The sequence below is a fragment of the Paralichthys olivaceus genome, chromosome 11, assembly GCF_024713975.1.
Source record: "Paralichthys olivaceus isolate ysfri-2021 chromosome 11, ASM2471397v2, whole genome shotgun sequence".
Lineage (NCBI taxonomy): Eukaryota > Metazoa > Chordata > Actinopteri > Pleuronectiformes > Paralichthyidae > Paralichthys > Paralichthys olivaceus.
Genome location: NC_091103.1, coordinates 12,185,836 through 12,203,558, shown reverse-complemented (window position 1 = coordinate 12,203,558; position 17,723 = coordinate 12,185,836). Strand labels below are relative to the sequence as shown.

At 42.5% G+C, this 17,723-nt stretch overlaps 1 protein-coding gene across 2 annotated transcripts in view; it reads right to left on the bottom strand.

Moving 5' to 3' along the window:
* Positions 1 to 17,723, bottom strand: part of clpb (ClpB family mitochondrial disaggregase) — a 35,164-nt gene that overhangs the window by 13,550 nt on the left and 3,891 nt on the right. For both annotated transcript variants that reach the window (XM_069534633.1, XM_069534634.1), the window contains exons 3-6: positions 16,394 to 16,480; positions 8,876 to 8,979; positions 7,001 to 7,129; positions 2,296 to 2,393 (exon numbers count right to left, since the gene is read on the bottom strand). In XM_069534633.1, the coding sequence (XP_069390734.1) occupies positions 2,296 to 2,393; positions 7,001 to 7,129; positions 8,876 to 8,979; positions 16,394 to 16,480 (418 nt within the window). The remainder of the gene's footprint in view (positions 1 to 2,295; positions 2,394 to 7,000; positions 7,130 to 8,875; positions 8,980 to 16,393; positions 16,481 to 17,723) is intronic.

Sequence of the window (17,723 nt, the reverse complement as noted above, 5' to 3'; positions counted from 1 at the left end):
GAACATGAAAGCGTCTGCAGGAGTCTCTGCTTATTCCTTCACCTCTTCATCATCACCTTTGTTTGCTAAACCACCTTTTGTAAGGTCACAGTTTGTACCCACTGTGACAAAAACACGTTCTTACACAGGTTAGTTTTATTCTACTGATGATGTACTGCTGCAACTCATAATCTGATGTATGAGCTTTGCTGAGGAACCATTTGTGCAAAGTTATCATCTGTGGGATGATAAACACATCAAAGCACAATAGCATGGTTTCTCTTTTTGAATACATTATATAAGGTATAGAATGTGTCACTAAACATTCAGACTGCACTACAAAATGGTGAACTCACTTTATAGTGGACTATATAATATTAGTGAGTAATTTTGGAAATAGTCTTAGTCTGCGCTGTAGCGATCAGGGGGTGGAGCCGTGATATTGAGGTCCCACCGATACACTCACTTGACTAATTGTGAGTCAGTCTTTGCTGTCAATCATAACGTTTCACTACATTTTTAATGATTCACTTTTGGGAGCTGCCATGTCGCCCACCTTTATATACAGGACATGAACAAAACGTAGCTATTTAATATATATATAAGGTACCTTTTGTAGCCATTTCATAATTATGACAGTGACTAAAGAGTTCACAGTGTGTATAGTCAGATATTTGTGACTTAAGCAAAAAAAATTAAATCCAATAAATCCAAATTTCCTCACCACATAGTATGAAATTGAGGAACAAAACTTTTAAAATGCTCATCGTTCCTCCTCTAAAATTCTATTTACTCTCCATCACTCCGAAATGTGCTTTCCATTTTCCAGCAGCTATCTGCTTCCTGCCTTCCTCCTCTTTAACACATTCCTCTCTATCTGCCTTTGCCTTCCTTTCTCCGACACCCATTTCCTCTCTTCTGCTGATTTGATCTCTATCCTCTTCTCCTTCGTTCTTCGCTCATCTATTTTTTCTCTCCACTTTCTTTTCCTTCCCTCTTTCTCTTGCTCCCTATTTCTTTCTTTCTTTCTTGCAACCAGCCCCATGCCTCATTCATCCTCTCCTCTTTGTGTCCTCAGACTCCAGGTTTTCAGCCTGCAGTGGAGGCCGCCTGTTTATTCTCTCTCTCCATCTTGCTTATCTCCAGCCTGCTGTCAAGCTGCTGGATAACTACAGATAATTCAACTTTGATTTAAGAAAACAGCAGACCCCACTTATAGCACTATAAACCTGTAAAATACCAAGAGGAGGAAGACCTCTCAGTCCTCTGTTGGTCCTGTTAGAAACCCATGAAATCTTAAGACTGCCTTCACCATATTTCAATACGCTTTTAATTTCAAAGCTCTGTGAGGTGTTTATGTTTCAAGACAAGAAGACTTGGTTCATCTGGTCAAAGTGTTGTTGGTATGTGTCCTGTAAAGTCATCACAAACTTTGTCTGCGTCATTATAGATATTAATAAAATATGGTGCGCCAATATGGTCATATAAGAAAACCGAGGAGAAGTAATGGTATGTGTCTGGGATCATAATTAAAGGAGATTTGGGCATAAGCTTCTATAAAGCTATTTTCAGACATGAAATCTAGAAAATGTTCAGAAAAATATGTCTGAACATGTTCCGTAGTTTGCCTTTAATGAATGAAGAACACAGCGGGAGATTGTTCGGGTCAGATGTGTTCTAACAACAGGAAAATGTCCGGAATGTTGAATGGAGGAGGCAGGTCATGACGTAGAATTTCCTCTTCCTCTGTCGTTATCATCCAAAGCTCTCCAATCTCTTCTTTCTTTTCAAGCTGATCTACGTCTGTATCATCTACTGAACCTGAGATTTTTGTATTTTTCCAGTTTTGCGTCTGTTGCGTGTCAGAAACACACCCAATCGCTCACCCAAGTTTCAGGAACATGTCTGGACTTCAGTGCATGTCTGAAAGCAGCTTATGACACAATATTACCACCGAAATCCTGACTTGTCTGATAATACATGTAGTTGATATTATATACTGTCTTTGTTCTTCAGCAGGTTTTTAACCCCGGTTAACCTCCACCAGCTTCCAAATCTCTAATACTCAATAGCACCTGTCACTCAGTCAGCACACTGACACAGACCTCCTGATGAGAGCGTGTCTGTTTGCACAAGGCAAGTAAATGACACAGATGTCTGCTGAGTGAATTGTGCCGAGTCGTTTAGACCAGGCCACAGGAAACAACTTCTGTATCAACACATGCGTTTGCATAGAAACTAATGTTGTTTTAATTGCTTGGACAATCTGCACAGCTCGTACGGAAGCAGAACAAAGTGTTTGTGTGTGTTTCCTACTTTTCCCTCCCACTCCAGCAGCACTGTGCTCACGTCTCCCTCCTTCGCATAGGCCCTTGCAGTGTGTCCCAAACCATTGGTGTGCAGGGGGTTGGCACCTGTGCAAAAGAAAACAAACAAAGAAAAATAAAGACATAAGTAAATGAATATTTAATCATTTGTAGCAATGCATGAATGAAAAATGTCTATTGTTGCTTTTACTTTGAGAATAGCAAGAAGGTGCCCAACTGCCTCAGCAGGAGGGCCAAAACGTCAATCCAGTGAGTGAGGTTAGGGGTGAGAGGTCGCCTGGGTTCATGAGGCTAACTGCAGTGAAGCAGCAGGGCCACGCAATGACCCTGTGGGGGTTTCATATCTGCAACTCGTGCCAATAATACACACACTGACCCCTACACCCGCACACCAACGCCCTACACTATTATCCAATCTATACGCACTGCAGGTTGATGCAGGTTGGGGGCCGCTGATGCACAAAAGTGCACACACTTCCACACAGCAGGAGGCGGCCGAATGGAGGAAAGGTTTGTTAAACAGATCATTTTTAAAGAGGTTGGATTATAAACGTAGAGGAAACAAAGACACAGCACGTGTGAAGTGTGCCAGAGATGGACACTGGTGTCCTGCTTGTCACTGAGGATGGTTAGTGGGGCCTTCTGCCCTGACCTGTGCCACCACATCCACGCACTCATGCCTCCACACAAACAGGTGAATGTTTCCACATCAACATATATTTAGGTTTTGTATCAGCACTATTGAAAACAACAATGAGTCATCCTCTTGTACCTGAAATATATGAAACAAATACTGTTTTCTTCAAAGTTTGATAGATTAAGTTCCACAATTAAGAACGGAAAGAGGAACCAGGACGAGCAACAGATGCTCGACATCAGCTAATCGGGGAACCTAATAAAATCATATATCATAAAACACGACGCAACACTTCTGCAATACATGGATTTCCCTTCTATTTACTTCACAGGAACCGCTGGAGATTCAAAAGAATTTCTGTGACGAGTCATTGTGCAACAATCTGTGGCAAAAAAAGTCTGAAACCTTAATTCAATTTAAGACATTACTGACACTCATGAGAGGAAAATGTATGAAAAAACTGTGCAAACTTATGGAAGTGACATGAAGTGTGTCACTTTAATGGTTAGTCGGCAGGGAAATCCACTGAAATCTCTGCTACCAGGAGGTAAGATGATTAAAATAAATCACTGACAAACTGTTAGTGACAGTCCTCTACGTCTATCGAGCGTATATTAAGGTCTCCACTGTGCCCTTTAACCTGATGAGCTTAGATATTTTTACAAAATTTAAAAAGGTGCGTTCAAGCACCACACAATATGGCTACGGATTGCTAGCTGTGCTTTAAGAGCCAGAGAACCCATCTAGAGTTTTTCTGAGTAAGATGCACTCAGAAACTGCACATAGTTGTTCCTTCTGCTCCGTGCACGACCACAGAGACTAATAATCACTGTGATGATTATCGATAAACCCCTAAATTTTGTGACCTGCTCAGCAAGTGATCGATCTCGAGAACTATACGCCACTAACCCCCCCATGTCCACCAAAAACATGAGGGAGGAAAGCAATAAAGTACCGTACACGCACACACACACGCAAACACACACACACACACACACACACACACACAGGACATAATAAATAGCATCATTTAGGGCTTTAATATCAGGCCAACCCTCTGGGCCATAGCACTTTATAACAGGATCAACACTAACAACTCTCTCACACACACACACACACACACACACACACACACACACACACACACACACACACACACACACACACACACACACACACACACACACACACACACACACACACACACACACACACACACAGAGGATCCCTTCATTAGGAGCGCTTTAGTTATGCCTATTAGGAGTCCCCTCCTCTTTCCTATTTCCTCCTCCCTCTCTTTCACTGCAGCTGGTGGGAGAGAGACCCTGCTGGTCTCTGTGTGTGTGTGTGTCCTTGTATCTGTATTGTGTGCGTCTGTGAGCATGTGTGTCTCCTCTAGCCTCCTACCACCTACAGAGCTGCCCATTATCGTGCGCCCCTGGCCACGGGCCTGATGCGGAGCTTGGGGAACAGCTAGAGAGCCTCCGCAGGTAGAGCGAGGGGACTGGAGGGCTGCGGAGGAGCCCGAGGGTGGGCCTGGAGACTGTGATGGATGGAGATGCGAGCCGAGGGCCGGCTAAGGCCAAAAGAGCAAACCCACGGCCGGTGGAGTAGCATGGACGCACGCAAACACAGGGGAAATAACAATGTGGAGGATACACACAATCCTATTCAGAAACACACACAATGTGCACATACATGAGGGAAAAATGACAAACACACCCAAATCCTCATAGATGTCCTGAAGCTGTGGAAGGTTATAAGATTTTTGGTGATGATGTAAGAAAAGATGGATAGAAGACAACAAAGGGGAAGTGGATTCAAGACAAATGACACAAGCTTTGTCCAGAATAATTAAACCGGAATCAAAACATCTGTCTCGAACACACACGCACACTCGACCCGCGATGTGTTCCTAATTGAAAGTAAGTGACGCCATGACTTCTATTGGCCCTGACAGTGGCGCCAACCCTGCCATGGTCCAGTCAGGCAAGTCACAAGCAAACTACTTTAATCTGATTGTCTTAAAGCAAATGTCTCTGCTTTGTGAAATTTCTTACCTTTTTAATTCAAAAATGCGACTGCAGAACACTGGATTGAGTTAGACGAGGTGATTTGTTTAAGCGTACTGAGAGTGCTTACAGGCACAAGGGTGAGACGGGGGAGACGGGCAGACACAGCTTCGGATGCACCATCCATCATAAACATAAACAAGACGATGTTATTACTTGCTTGTGTGTGTGTGTGTGTGTGTGTGTGTGTGTGTGTAAGTGTATGTGTGTACAGTGAGGGTGGTGGAGGTTGGGGTGTTTGATCCAAAAGCGTTTTAGATTAAAAACCCATCAGCCTAAAAAGCAACAACTGCAAATGTCATCCAAGGTAAGGTTCAAAAAGGCGACTGGAAACTGAAGTAAATAAAAAGGTTAAAAGCATACATGAATACATGAATACATAAATATTCAGAAATGCAGGCTTGAGTGCACACACACACATACACACTCTTACACACAAACACACTCATAAAGACACACATCCTGTGATTGTGGAGTTAGCCCAAGGGCATGTTCTGTGCAGAGGTCACAGTTCAACTAGGCCGAGCTTGTTTAAGAGCTACTCGCCTGGAAACTGAGGGGGATATTCTGCCCTCAGGGTCCACAAGTGTGTTGATGTGAGTGAGTGTGTGTGTGTGTGTGTGTGTGTGCTGGTGGAGCTGAGTCAACGACAGGTGCAGATGCAGTGGGGGTGAATAGAGAGGGGGACAAGTGATCAATTTCAAATGAGCTTTGTAATACTGTTTATATGACTCGGGGGGTGGATGCGTTAAGATGATGATACATGGAAAGCTTTTTAAAGCTGATGGAGACAATACACAGCCTTCAGCTCTGAGGACACCAGAGAGGAAAGTCAGGAGCCCAGCGTATGTCGGGGTAATTCTGGGACCCCTGAATTAGAAATGTAAGTATAGGAATCAGTATTTTTTTCCCCTGAAATGATTACATGGGATATTTTCTAATGAATTTCTTTCGCTAATGAACGTAAATAATGTTGTCTTAATAAAGGGGGAGCTTTAACCCCTCGGGACCCAGATTGAGCTCAGATCAGATCCACACTCTTCTCTAAAACATTATTAAAATTAAAAATGGCTTTAATTCAGAGCATAAATAAAATGGCACTTCTTGATTAAGAGAACACTACATGATATACTTGACGTTGATTGGTTTGTAGCCAGGCGTGCGTCTGAAGTCGGCATGATGTCAATTTGGTGGGTAGGGGGGAACAACCTTTTTATCGTTTGATGAAATGCCTTAATGCCTTTTCAATTGGTCCTAAAGTCCAAACTCTCTAAAAAAGTGTTTTCAATACAAACAAACAAAACCATGGTTCAATTTGATCCAGGCCGAGACTGCACCTCTATTGGTCTCTTTTTTGGAGTTTTCCTTCATGAAAGACAGACATGTCCATCTAAGCAGGGAGAGCAAAACTCCTCCGTCATCAATCCTCCTTCTCCCTCTCTCTTTATTAGAGGTGGTCAGGACGGAGAGCCTCGAGAGAACTCAATAAAACGAGGAACATGAAAGTGTTGAAAGTGAAGAGACGTAGTAAAGTCTGGGAAACTACTCTCACATGTCACAGACTTGAACTGTTTAGGTTGGAAGAAAACAGAGGGGATTTCGGTGCATGTAAGAGAAGTAAAGTCATTTCACTATGATGTAAAATGTTCACAGGTACAATTTAATTCCTTTATCCCTGAGGAGTCCTCGACTATTTTGAGCATTTTATACAATGTCAAAAAATATTTACCTTGAGAATGTTTGGTATCTTTTTCCAGCACTTTGCCCATATGACCAGTTAATAAATGCTTCCCTTTAAAATTGTGTATCAACATAATGGACCCTAAACACACAAGACACATCACATAATTTGATCGTGCCGGCATGATTGCAGAGTCCGCAGGGTTAAAAGTCGATGGTTTGTTATCTGCAAAATTTCAGTGCTCCAATAAGGACTGTAATGTGGGGGGTCGGGGTGGGGTTAGGGTGGGTGGACTGTGACTTACCAGCCTCCAGAAGCATGCGGGCGGTGTGTGCGTCGTCAGCCAGTGTGGCGTAGTGTAGCGCCGTGCAGCCACGGAAACCAGCCCTGCTGCTGAGCCTGCTGCTAAATTCATCCTCTCTGGACACCAGAACTGTACAGAGGAATGGAAAGAAAAAGATTTGAGATAAGAAAGAGAAACAAACACACACAGACTTGAAACATGGTTCGTTAGTGATGTTAAAACTATTACAAATTAAATGTTTTGACACAAATAATGAATAAAAAAATTGGACTTTTTGGAATCAAAATGGATTTTGGAGAATTAAACAACTGGAAAAATGGAAACGAGAAAAGTGTCCTACGATTCTAGATACCTCTTTTACACCAAAATAGCGGGTTAATGGTGTTTTTTCCCATGCGGGTATAAAGCCAATAAAAAAAAGCTGATTGCCCTTTTTCCCCCAGTGTGTCATATTTGATGACATAAACACACCAAAAACTGAGGCACTCTCTCACCTCACTGTCTTGCCAAATAAGCTCAAGTTCACTTGGGTTCCACGTCCCATCAGTGCCAATCAGATCTAGGGCTGTGTCTATACAGCAGAGTCTTTTGACCCGGGAGTGAAAGCCGATTATATCCATTCCCATTGCAGACAAAAGCCAGATGTTAGTGGGGGCTAGAGATGCACACAGTATATTCCCTAAAGCTGACTACATGATTAAGATGAATTAACAAACTAATCCAACACAAAATCCAGACAACTTTGTTCTCACTCGACAGCGTGACTCCAGAGAGTGCATCAGTGATAACACTGCAGTCTACAAATTGTCTTTCCTGTTTCCAGCTTTCGCAGACTTGTTCATTTTCACAGATTTAAGCTCCACTGCACGACATGATTGCAATAATGCAAGTTGTGTTTTAGGGCCTGCTTTGTTGTTCTCTTTCCTAATAACACAGATAGTCTATCATTCTCTCCTTACTCCTCTTTTTCATAAGCGCGCTCATCTCGTGCCACTCCTCCATCATCCCTTTTTTTTCTGCCTCCTTCCTCTCCTCCTCGGCATCCATCAACTCCTTTCATCACTTTCACCCTTTTCCCTCCTCCCTCCTGTGCTCCCTCTTTCCCAATAACTTTGTCTCATCCATTTCCTGACTTCGTCTCCTCTCCCTGCCATCATCCAACCCATTCCCTTTATTCGCTCTCTCCCTCTAACACCCCTCCAAACATCCTTTCCTCTTACTCCCTTCCTTCTGCCTATCCCCTTTTTTCCTTTCACCGCTTCTCTCTTTTTCCTTCTCCTTTGCATCATCAGTCTTTCCCTCCCTTACTCAATTCATCCCACTCTTTTTCCTCTGTCGCTCTGACAGTCTCTCTCTGCAGTGTGTGTGTGTGTGTGAGAGAGAGAGAAAGAGAGAGAGAGACAGGGCGGGATAATCATAGCTAACCCAATAAAGCGTCGCACAGGCCCCCCTAGCCCATCCATCAGCGTGCGTCTGGGAAACGCTTCCCCACGCTACACCGGCCCCACGTGGACCCAAACCTGACAGCCATATAAATGTCTGCAATATACATATCCCATATAAATATGTCTACAGAAACCCAACGCAGGCTGGGGGGGTGGTGATGTGTGTGTGTGAGTGTGTGCACGCTTGTGCCATCCTCTCAGTGTGTTTGTGCGTGACTGTGTATGCAGCTCTGGAGAAAAACAAATAAAACACACACCACTTGTCATCGCACATCTGAAACAAATAATAAAGAAGAAATGAAACGTGTACATATGCAAATCCTTATGCAAATTATAATGTCTCATAATGTCTTGTCCAACACTTGGGATTCATATGTGTAATATATAACCACACACACACACACGCAATGAGTGTTTTTGTTTGTTTTACCTTCCAGGGAGTGGATGCCTTTCTCCCGCGAGGTGTCATAAACATTGTTGAAGTGATCTCCAGCGTTTGGGTCAGCACCAGCTTCGAGCAGAACCTTCACCACACTGGAAAACAACAAAATACACAAACACACACATTTATACACATGTAATAATCCACATTATTGTTCTCTTGCAGAAATACACACAGGCAATCACTGCATTTCCACAGCAGCTGGAAATGCAGCTTGCAGCCACTGATGCTGGAGACTGAACAAAGTTTCCTTAAGAAACAATGACATTATTCATGGGGATAGATGATATATTGGTGGCTGATATATTAGATATTATAATTCCTGCTAATGTTCAAGTAAAGGAATTAGAGAGCCAATAGCGGGATTTATATCAGAAGATGAGAACAATTAAGGATGTCACTAAAAACCTGATGTGAATTGGTAAAGATTTAAATAAGTAAAGATCTGGAGTGTTTTTAAGATTAAATCCTCTGAAGTTATTCTAATGATTTAGCCTAAACTTGGCAGGTGTATACAGTGTTTCCCATTAACTATCTAGACTGTATTGGCCTGATTCTAATTTGTGCTGCCACAGTTTCAAAGTTCAATAAAATGTTATTTGTATAGCACCATTCATAATATACATTATCTCAAGGCACTTCATAAGGTCGAGACCTTAAAATTGCAGTGAAACCAACAGTTCCCCCAACGAGCAAGCACTTTGGTGACTGTGGAGAGAAAAAGCTCCCTCAAATAATGAACCCATTATTTTTTTACACTTCTCATAATAACATAAGAGATCTCTAACTTAATGTTTTGTTCCGTTGCTGCATTGTATAGCTGTCTGCAGCGCTATTTGCCACATGCTTGCTCTTACGCTATCTAGCACTATCGTCCATTATGTTTTTACCGTCCACACAAACAGTCAGCTGCAGTTGTGCACGTACCTGCAAATGGCTTGCAATTCAGTTTTCTCTCTCATGCGAGAAGTTTTCTTTCCCTTTATATGTCTGTGTAACATTCACTCCCCATCTGCATGAGAGCGATGTTCATGCCTGTCCATAGATTGAATGAATTCTATGGGAAACCCTGGGTGTGTTGCTGAGGACCAAAGGTTCTCAAGAGAGCTTGAAACATGACTTTTCTACATGGAACTTGATGAGAAGAAAAAGGTGCAGCTGCACTGTGTGGGCAGCACCTGAACAGTTTATCATGCAGATGTGCCAGTGTTTTAAGAGAAGTGGGAGTCAGCAGCAGAGGAACCTTCTACTCCATCAATGTGATGCTATGAGAGGAGACAGAAGGAAACTATGCAATGGCAGGTGTATTCCTGAGGAAAATTATTTTTTGGGATGATCCTTCAAAAGATCAGCCTCTACGGACGGAAACATTTTCAACGGGCACTGCACAAGTAAAGACACAATGATAGCAAACCTGTTCCTTACACAGTGGACAGTGAGATGTCGTCTAGACATTTCTGTTGCTAGGGAAAAAATATGAGCTCTGTTACTGGAATATTGAATTTTGGATTTGGAAATGAGACGACACTTGTTTCCCTCCTTTACTGAAAGATGTTGTATAACTTAAGAGTCTAGACCCTTTACCAGGGAGTCATTGCTAGAGAACAAACGCGATGTACACAGACATAGCTGCAAATATCCAATTCCTAAAATGACCACAACTCTTTCACGTGATTAAATTTCACGTCTCGTCTTTCCCGTTACGGTGTATACACTCTTAACGTCTGCTTCTGCCCTTCACTACTCACTCGCCCGTTTCGTGACATGTACGTGTGTACATTGAAGGGGGCGAGGGCTGGGCCTGTTTCCGGTGCAGTTGAGGGGGGGGGGTCTTGGTGTTGGAGTGGGTGTTTGTGTGTAGCCCTTCATTGGAGCGTACCGCCTTATAGAACAAACACGAATACCTCGGCAACACCACTCACTGTGACCCGACGGACATTCCAGGTACCGTCTCTCCGTCTACAGAACACACACGCTTTATATTTACCACCATGAACGTGAGCAATAGCTTTGACATTGAGACACAGACATGCATACAAAAGCTGGTTAGTTCCTCTGTGGCGACTGGAAGAGAGGAGTACGGGGGGGGCGATGGCCGAAACATGAACCCAGCCAGTACGCTGCTGGCTGTCATTAAACCTGTGACTATGTAATTCATCCTGGCAGAGAGTGATGGATTTTTTTTCTGCTAAATGGTTATGGCAGCTGCCCTGAAAATGCTTAAATAAAGCAAAAATGATTATTCATAAGAGGATGAGGTGGACTCGTGTTTTTTTAAATAAACCAACCTGATCACTTAACATGCTACAGCAGCACTTTAAAATGAGACACGACAAGAGACATGACCTCAATGATGGAGCAGTTTTGTGAAAATGGGAATGAGAATATAAGCAGAACAAAGATTTTATAAAAATATAAAACATTGTTATTTTAAGTAATTAACAACATACTGAAGCAGGAAAATACTTGAAGCATCAATGAATAAATGGAATTCAGGATTCAACCAGTCGAGATTGATCTGCAGTTTTTTCTCTAAATGTGCATTCGGGAAAAAAGTGAACAAGGTGACATACACAAACATGGTCTAAACCAAAGTCTACTAATAGATATGATAATTTAGAGCATCAATTCTTCACACCTGAGAAGCTGCAATCAGCATATGACTGTCAATGGATCATCAAAATACTTGATGATTAATTTCTGAAATAACTAGAATGACACAGTCCCCTTAAATTCAATCAAGCAGAACAAAATTGCAGACTCTCATAGATATCAGTCCCCTAAATGTGCCTGATTTACGTCTACCTGTGTTCAAGAACGAGGAAAAACTATTCTGGATCCATGACAAAATTTAAACATAAAAAAACATAATCTCCAGAAGTACGCGTTCTGCTGAGTGTCATAATACGTAGTTACCACCAAAAAAGAAATTCATGGATTCAACCCTTAATCTGCACCAAACTTCAAAGAGTTCTCCGCAGGCACCGTCCTTCCATCTAGTTTGATGGAAATCGGTTTGGTAGTGAAAACATATCTTCCTTGGCGGAGCTAAAGATGAGCAGTAGAGGCTCAGTATTCAAACATATCACCCTAATAATGTCAGTAAAGCTTAAGACAATTGAGCTCAGTGATTCTGGTTTCTCCATTAATGGCGTTACTATAGCTGGAGACTTAGTTGGTGTCACGACTGTAGAACATGCGTGTTCCTGTGGGAGAGCGAGGCTGAGAACAGCCTGACCAGGTCTTTGTGTGTGACCTTGCTGAGCGGGTATAAAAGGACTATGGGGAGGTCCCCTTTTGTTACTGTATCACTGTGGCTGGGGGCCGGCAGAGGGGGGGCATGACCCGCGGAGGGCTCTCCTCTCACCCTTGCAAGCACTTCTACAAACACATGGTTGCATCCTCTGAGACACATACAGACACACACACAAACTCTAACTGGGTGTGCTGGTCACACGAGGCTGGGCAGGACTGTGTGAAGAAATGAGATGGTCTGAAAAGGGTTAATGGCATCCGGAAAGTCAACATGCAGGGATAAAAAGAGGAAGAGTGCGGAGGAGGAGGAGGAGTGGATGAAAGGAGGGAAGTGCAGCTAAAAAAGATGAAAGAGGGGAGATTTAATTACACAGCATAGTGCTAAAACTAATGAGCTTTTGAAAACACTTTTTAGTTTTACTAATCAACTGATCATCAAGTGGTTAACTTTATTTGGGACGTTTAGGAGGAGAGTTGCAGCACTAATTTGAAGCCCAACTGAAGGCATGCAAAGGTTAATTAGGTTTAACTCCCCACAAGGACAAGGACTCCACCCCTGATTCTCTCAAAAGTCTAGATTACAGACTTTTTAACACAATTTAAGAATCGCCCACAATATTATCTGTAAATTACATGATCATTTTCTTGTCCTAGAGCTTAATGCCTCCAAATCTCCAATTTCTTTGCCAGGCTTGGGTCCATTGTCTCAATCCTCTGTGGCTGTCACAGGTTGTAACATGCCATGTAGGCAGTATTGAGATATCCTTAATTAATCTCATACCCTTTCCCTTCAAGTGAAGAGATGCCATCAAACACTACCCAACAGTTTTGTAGAATGGCTTTGTGTGAAAAGCCCAAGTAACATCTGAACAGCAGAACACAGAACCCTTGACTGGAGAACCAGTTGTTGTCGTTGTCAAGCTGAACTGTAGATCAGTTGAAGACTAAAGACTAAACAAAGACTACTCTCTCGTGGCGCTATTCCGAAGAAAAGAACAGTCTCCTTGCTTCCCCATTTTCCATTTGTACCAAAGTTGTGTTAATGGCCACTTATCATCTACACATTGATGCCAGGGCTGGTAGTTTTAACCTTTGAGCTCGGCCTGAGGTTTACCAGCAGGTGACTGGTGGGACTGCTGAGGGCTGGTGTTAGTTTCCCATCCTGCCCTGGAGGGAAGACAGAGGAAACAGACACTTCCGTCTCTCCACTGCTACAATGGACACCTGAGCTGAACTGACCATCCATGTCTCTGACCACCTGGGCCAGACGCTGGACCTCACTTGACCTTGTTTTATCTGGTGCACAGCTGGGGTCACGGAGGTGCCAGGAAGAGAAGTTCATTGCACTTCGATACTTTGCTGATTTGTTTCTGACAAATTACCTGAATGCTTATAATGTAATTATGTTTAAGTATTTCTTTTTACTTCCACCAAGGAGGTTGTGGTTTCATCTGTATCTGTTGGTTTGTCTGTCTGTCTGTCTATTATTTAGCAGAATTATGTAATTATGTAAACATGACAGATTACCACTACAAAAAATGGAGGGATGCATTATCGGTCAGGAACTTTCTTTACCTTTTCTTTATCATTTGATTTCTCAAAGAATAATTCATGGGTCTTCAATCAGGCAGGTTCAGGGGACTGATCTATGAGTATGTGAAATTTGGTGCAAATATCTGGATCTAGTAAATTTAGATGTGGTTTCATTCGGGGACAGAGGTATGCACTCTACTACTTCACATATGACTTTCACATATAAGATTAGAGGACCTAAATAAGTAATTATGAATAATTGCAATATTTAAGAAACATCCACAGTTTATTCACAAACAACACTAAAATGGTTTACTTGTTAAAGAAATACATTTTAGGTTAATATGCATACAAAAATGCAAATGCGTAAAATGTCTCAGGTTCATCATGCACCAGTGTGTTTGGATGATGTAAATCATAATTGATCAGCAGATCAGTTTTGAATATGGCTGGTTTGATAAAGAGCAGCAGGTAACTGGATCTTACTGCAGTTTGGGCAAACCAACACATCTTTAGAACTTCAAGGAAAACGAGCACTTTTACTTTGCCATGCTGTTACTGCATCGTACCTTGAATACTAACTGTACTCACATTATTATTACGGCTTTAGAAAACTTCAGTGATGTGCAAATGTAGAAAAATCATTGCACTAAACCTCATATGTAGATTTGTGGCCACCAGAGGGAATATTTTAGAGGGACATATAAGAATCAATGATAACACATACAGTAACTGATTCAGTGACTAAAAGATGATAATTTTTCACGAGGGGAATGCTTTCAATTCTATTCAGTTGAGCTAATCCCAGTCCCAAACCCATAATCCCACTCCACATCACTCTCTCCACTGCTCAACTATTCTCTCCCTCTCTTTCCCGACGAGCCACTCATCCTTTCGTTCCATCATCCCTCCGCTCTCTCTCCCTCCCCATCAAGTCGCTCGGCCGACAGGTCGGAACGGTCAACAGGCGTCTCACTCGGCTGAGCGCTCATTGTGCACGTGAATGCAGCGAGGGAGGGATGGAGGGAGAGAAAGAAAGATGGAGATGGGTATTGTGTGTTAAAGAGTGCAAACATTGAGCCAGGCCCTGCGCCTCCCTGACTTAGCCGCACATCAAAGCTCAGCAAACACACACCCCCTCGATGTCTAAGCCTTAACTCTTACCCCTCTACTCCACCCCTGATTCTCTCATACAGCAGCACCTCGACCCCTGAACACGAGAGACGCTTCCTGGAGGATGCTACGCAGAGAAACAGTTGAAGGACGGCTACACTTTCCACTGAAATGACAATGTGGTCAAATCTTCTGTCTCTTGAAACACAGTGATCACATCTGGTCCTGTAAAATATAAATACACAGCGAGGGAGGGGGGGGAATAATTCAACAATGGGATCCATATTGACACTGTAGCTACGGGCTAGACCATTCTCATGAGTAATGCTCACTGTGTTTTCACTTAACGGCTGCAAATAAAGTTGTGTGTGGCTGAGTAATAGACAGTTGGCCTGTAAGATATTTAGAATGAACTCGCCTTGTTTGTGCGTGTGTTTATGCACGTATTCACACATGCATCGTTCGTTGTGTGTGTCTTCATGTTTTGTGAGTGGATATGAATGTGTGTTAGTGTGTGTGTGTGTGTGTGTGTGTGTGTGTGTGTGTGTGTGTGAGTGATGTGTGTGAACCGATGTTCTGTCTTCCCTGCAGCAGTGACGGCTCATTGGGGGGTTGGAGGACAGGATTAAACACAGAGGAGTGTCACTGCCTCGCTGAGTTATAGCACTCATAACACACACACACACACACACACACACACACACACACACACACACACGACAGTGCATGGACACACAAACACAATGTATACCGATTCGAACACATACACATGACCCATTTGTATCAAAAACACTGAGGCACATAAATCAAACAATCTCATCATTAAAAACAATAGAATTCATGTTTCACACCAGCAGCCACTCAAGACGCACAAATTGTAAATGTAAAAAGGATGGTTGTAGGATGATTGTATATATTTATATTTATCTGATGATCAAAATGAGCAAGACAATACATTTTCCCTCATTTTAAATAACCATTTTCTCACATTAGAGGAGCTGTTTGATAGATTTGTTGAAAAATGGCTGAAACAAATGATCAAAACATATGTCCGTTATATTCTGTCAATTGAACACTTATAACTTTATATATTAAATATTAATAATATTAATATTAAAGCATTAGAGGGCACTCGTGCATTAAGATGTTGCCATTTTTGTGGCATGATTTCACACTATCTAAAAAACTTGAGGATGCAGAAGCCGTTACCATAGGAATTAAAGTAAGCTCCTTTTACGCTATTTTCATATTCATGTTCTCATGGGCTCATGAGGCCCTTAAACAAAAAAAGTGACCACAGTCCTGATGGAGGAAAAAAAAGCCGGGTAAATTGGATTTGGCCCAGCCTTAACCTCGGCCCCTCTCTGTGTTGTGTGTTCTGGGGGCCAGGAGGCTAATTTAATTTGTTGGGGCAGAGAGATGGGGGAACGGGTAAAGACCGTCTGTCAGTCTGAAAGTCACACTTTGCACTTCTGAAGAACTACTGTAACAACTGGAGCAGGGACATGGATGACATATGCTCCACAGCCAAGTCATGCAGACAGCTGCAGGATACCAAAACACATATGCTCATCAGGGAGGGCGAACTGTAAAACACACACTGACCCATGCTGTCTGTTCATGGCTGCCACCATGAGAGCAGTCCAACCGAGACGGTGGCGGCAATTTGGGTCCACGCCTTCCTTTAACAGCCTGATGGGAAAGAAAGAAACAGAGAGGGATTTGAATTTAATCATTTTAATATTCAATATTTAGTAGATGAGATCAGAAACGTGTTTCTATATAATACGAGTAAAAAAAAAAAGTATAGTGTTATGTTAGCATCTTAACACATACAGAGATATGATGCTAGAGTAAATATTGTTCTGTCCTCAAAAGGGAATGAATACAGATAAAATGGATTCAAAGCTGCTTCACTGCTTGTTTCTGTATCATGGACCTGCCTTGTTAGACACAACATTATGAAACGCACACACAATGTCTTTGTCTTTATCTGAAGACACACACTTGCTCTCTGACCAGTTCATGTCTGTGGTGTAAGCCAGGTGTGTGTCGGGTTTTCTCCCTGAGGGTATGACATCAGGTAGCGGAGCAGCGCAGAGCTGCGTGTGCCTGTGTGTGTGTGAGAGCGATCCGTCTGTCGTCTCCAGTGCTGAGCGGGCAGACAGTGTGTGTGTGTGTTTACAGTCAACACGGTGGCCTCAGTCTGGTCTGCACTCAACTCTGATGCTCACTGACTCTGCTCTCACTGCCTGCACTGTATCAGCGTTTGTTACAAGGAAATGGATCACCACTACAGCTACATCCAAATGTCTCAGGGTGATGTGGTCGTTTCAGTCACATTAAGCAAGTTAGTTAAAACAAAGGTGTGGAAGTCACAGCTTTTGCGCTGTACAGGAGAACATGACTGAACAGAAAATAATTCTAGATGAACCGTGCTCCATGATGAGGGAAACAGTTAGCTGCTGCCTCTGAAGATGACACTACAATGAATGTAGATAGTTGCATTTTTCTGTATGTTTTAAATGTATCTGACCTTGCAAAAACATTTTTTAACTGAACACTGTCGCAAACACACATTACCAGTAAAACACACAGGAAATAGACATCAGGGCCATAAGGAAGGTTTCACTCATAGACTGTTTATGAAGATGGACGACACATCACCACTTCCTTCCATTATCCAGAAATGAAGCTAAATTACCCTGGAAGCGAACGCAGCCATCTTGCATATTTGGAGCCAGAGATTGGGGAGTAGCAATCAGGGAACAGAGCCGGAGTAGCAAAGTCCCGTTGATACACAAACTCGACCAGGGCTAAGTCACAGCTGTCATGATATTTCACTTCGTTTTTACAGCATGAAATAACAAATTAAAACCACTTACTGGAAAAAAGTACACTGTGATAAGAACTACCTGAAGTGTCAGACACCATC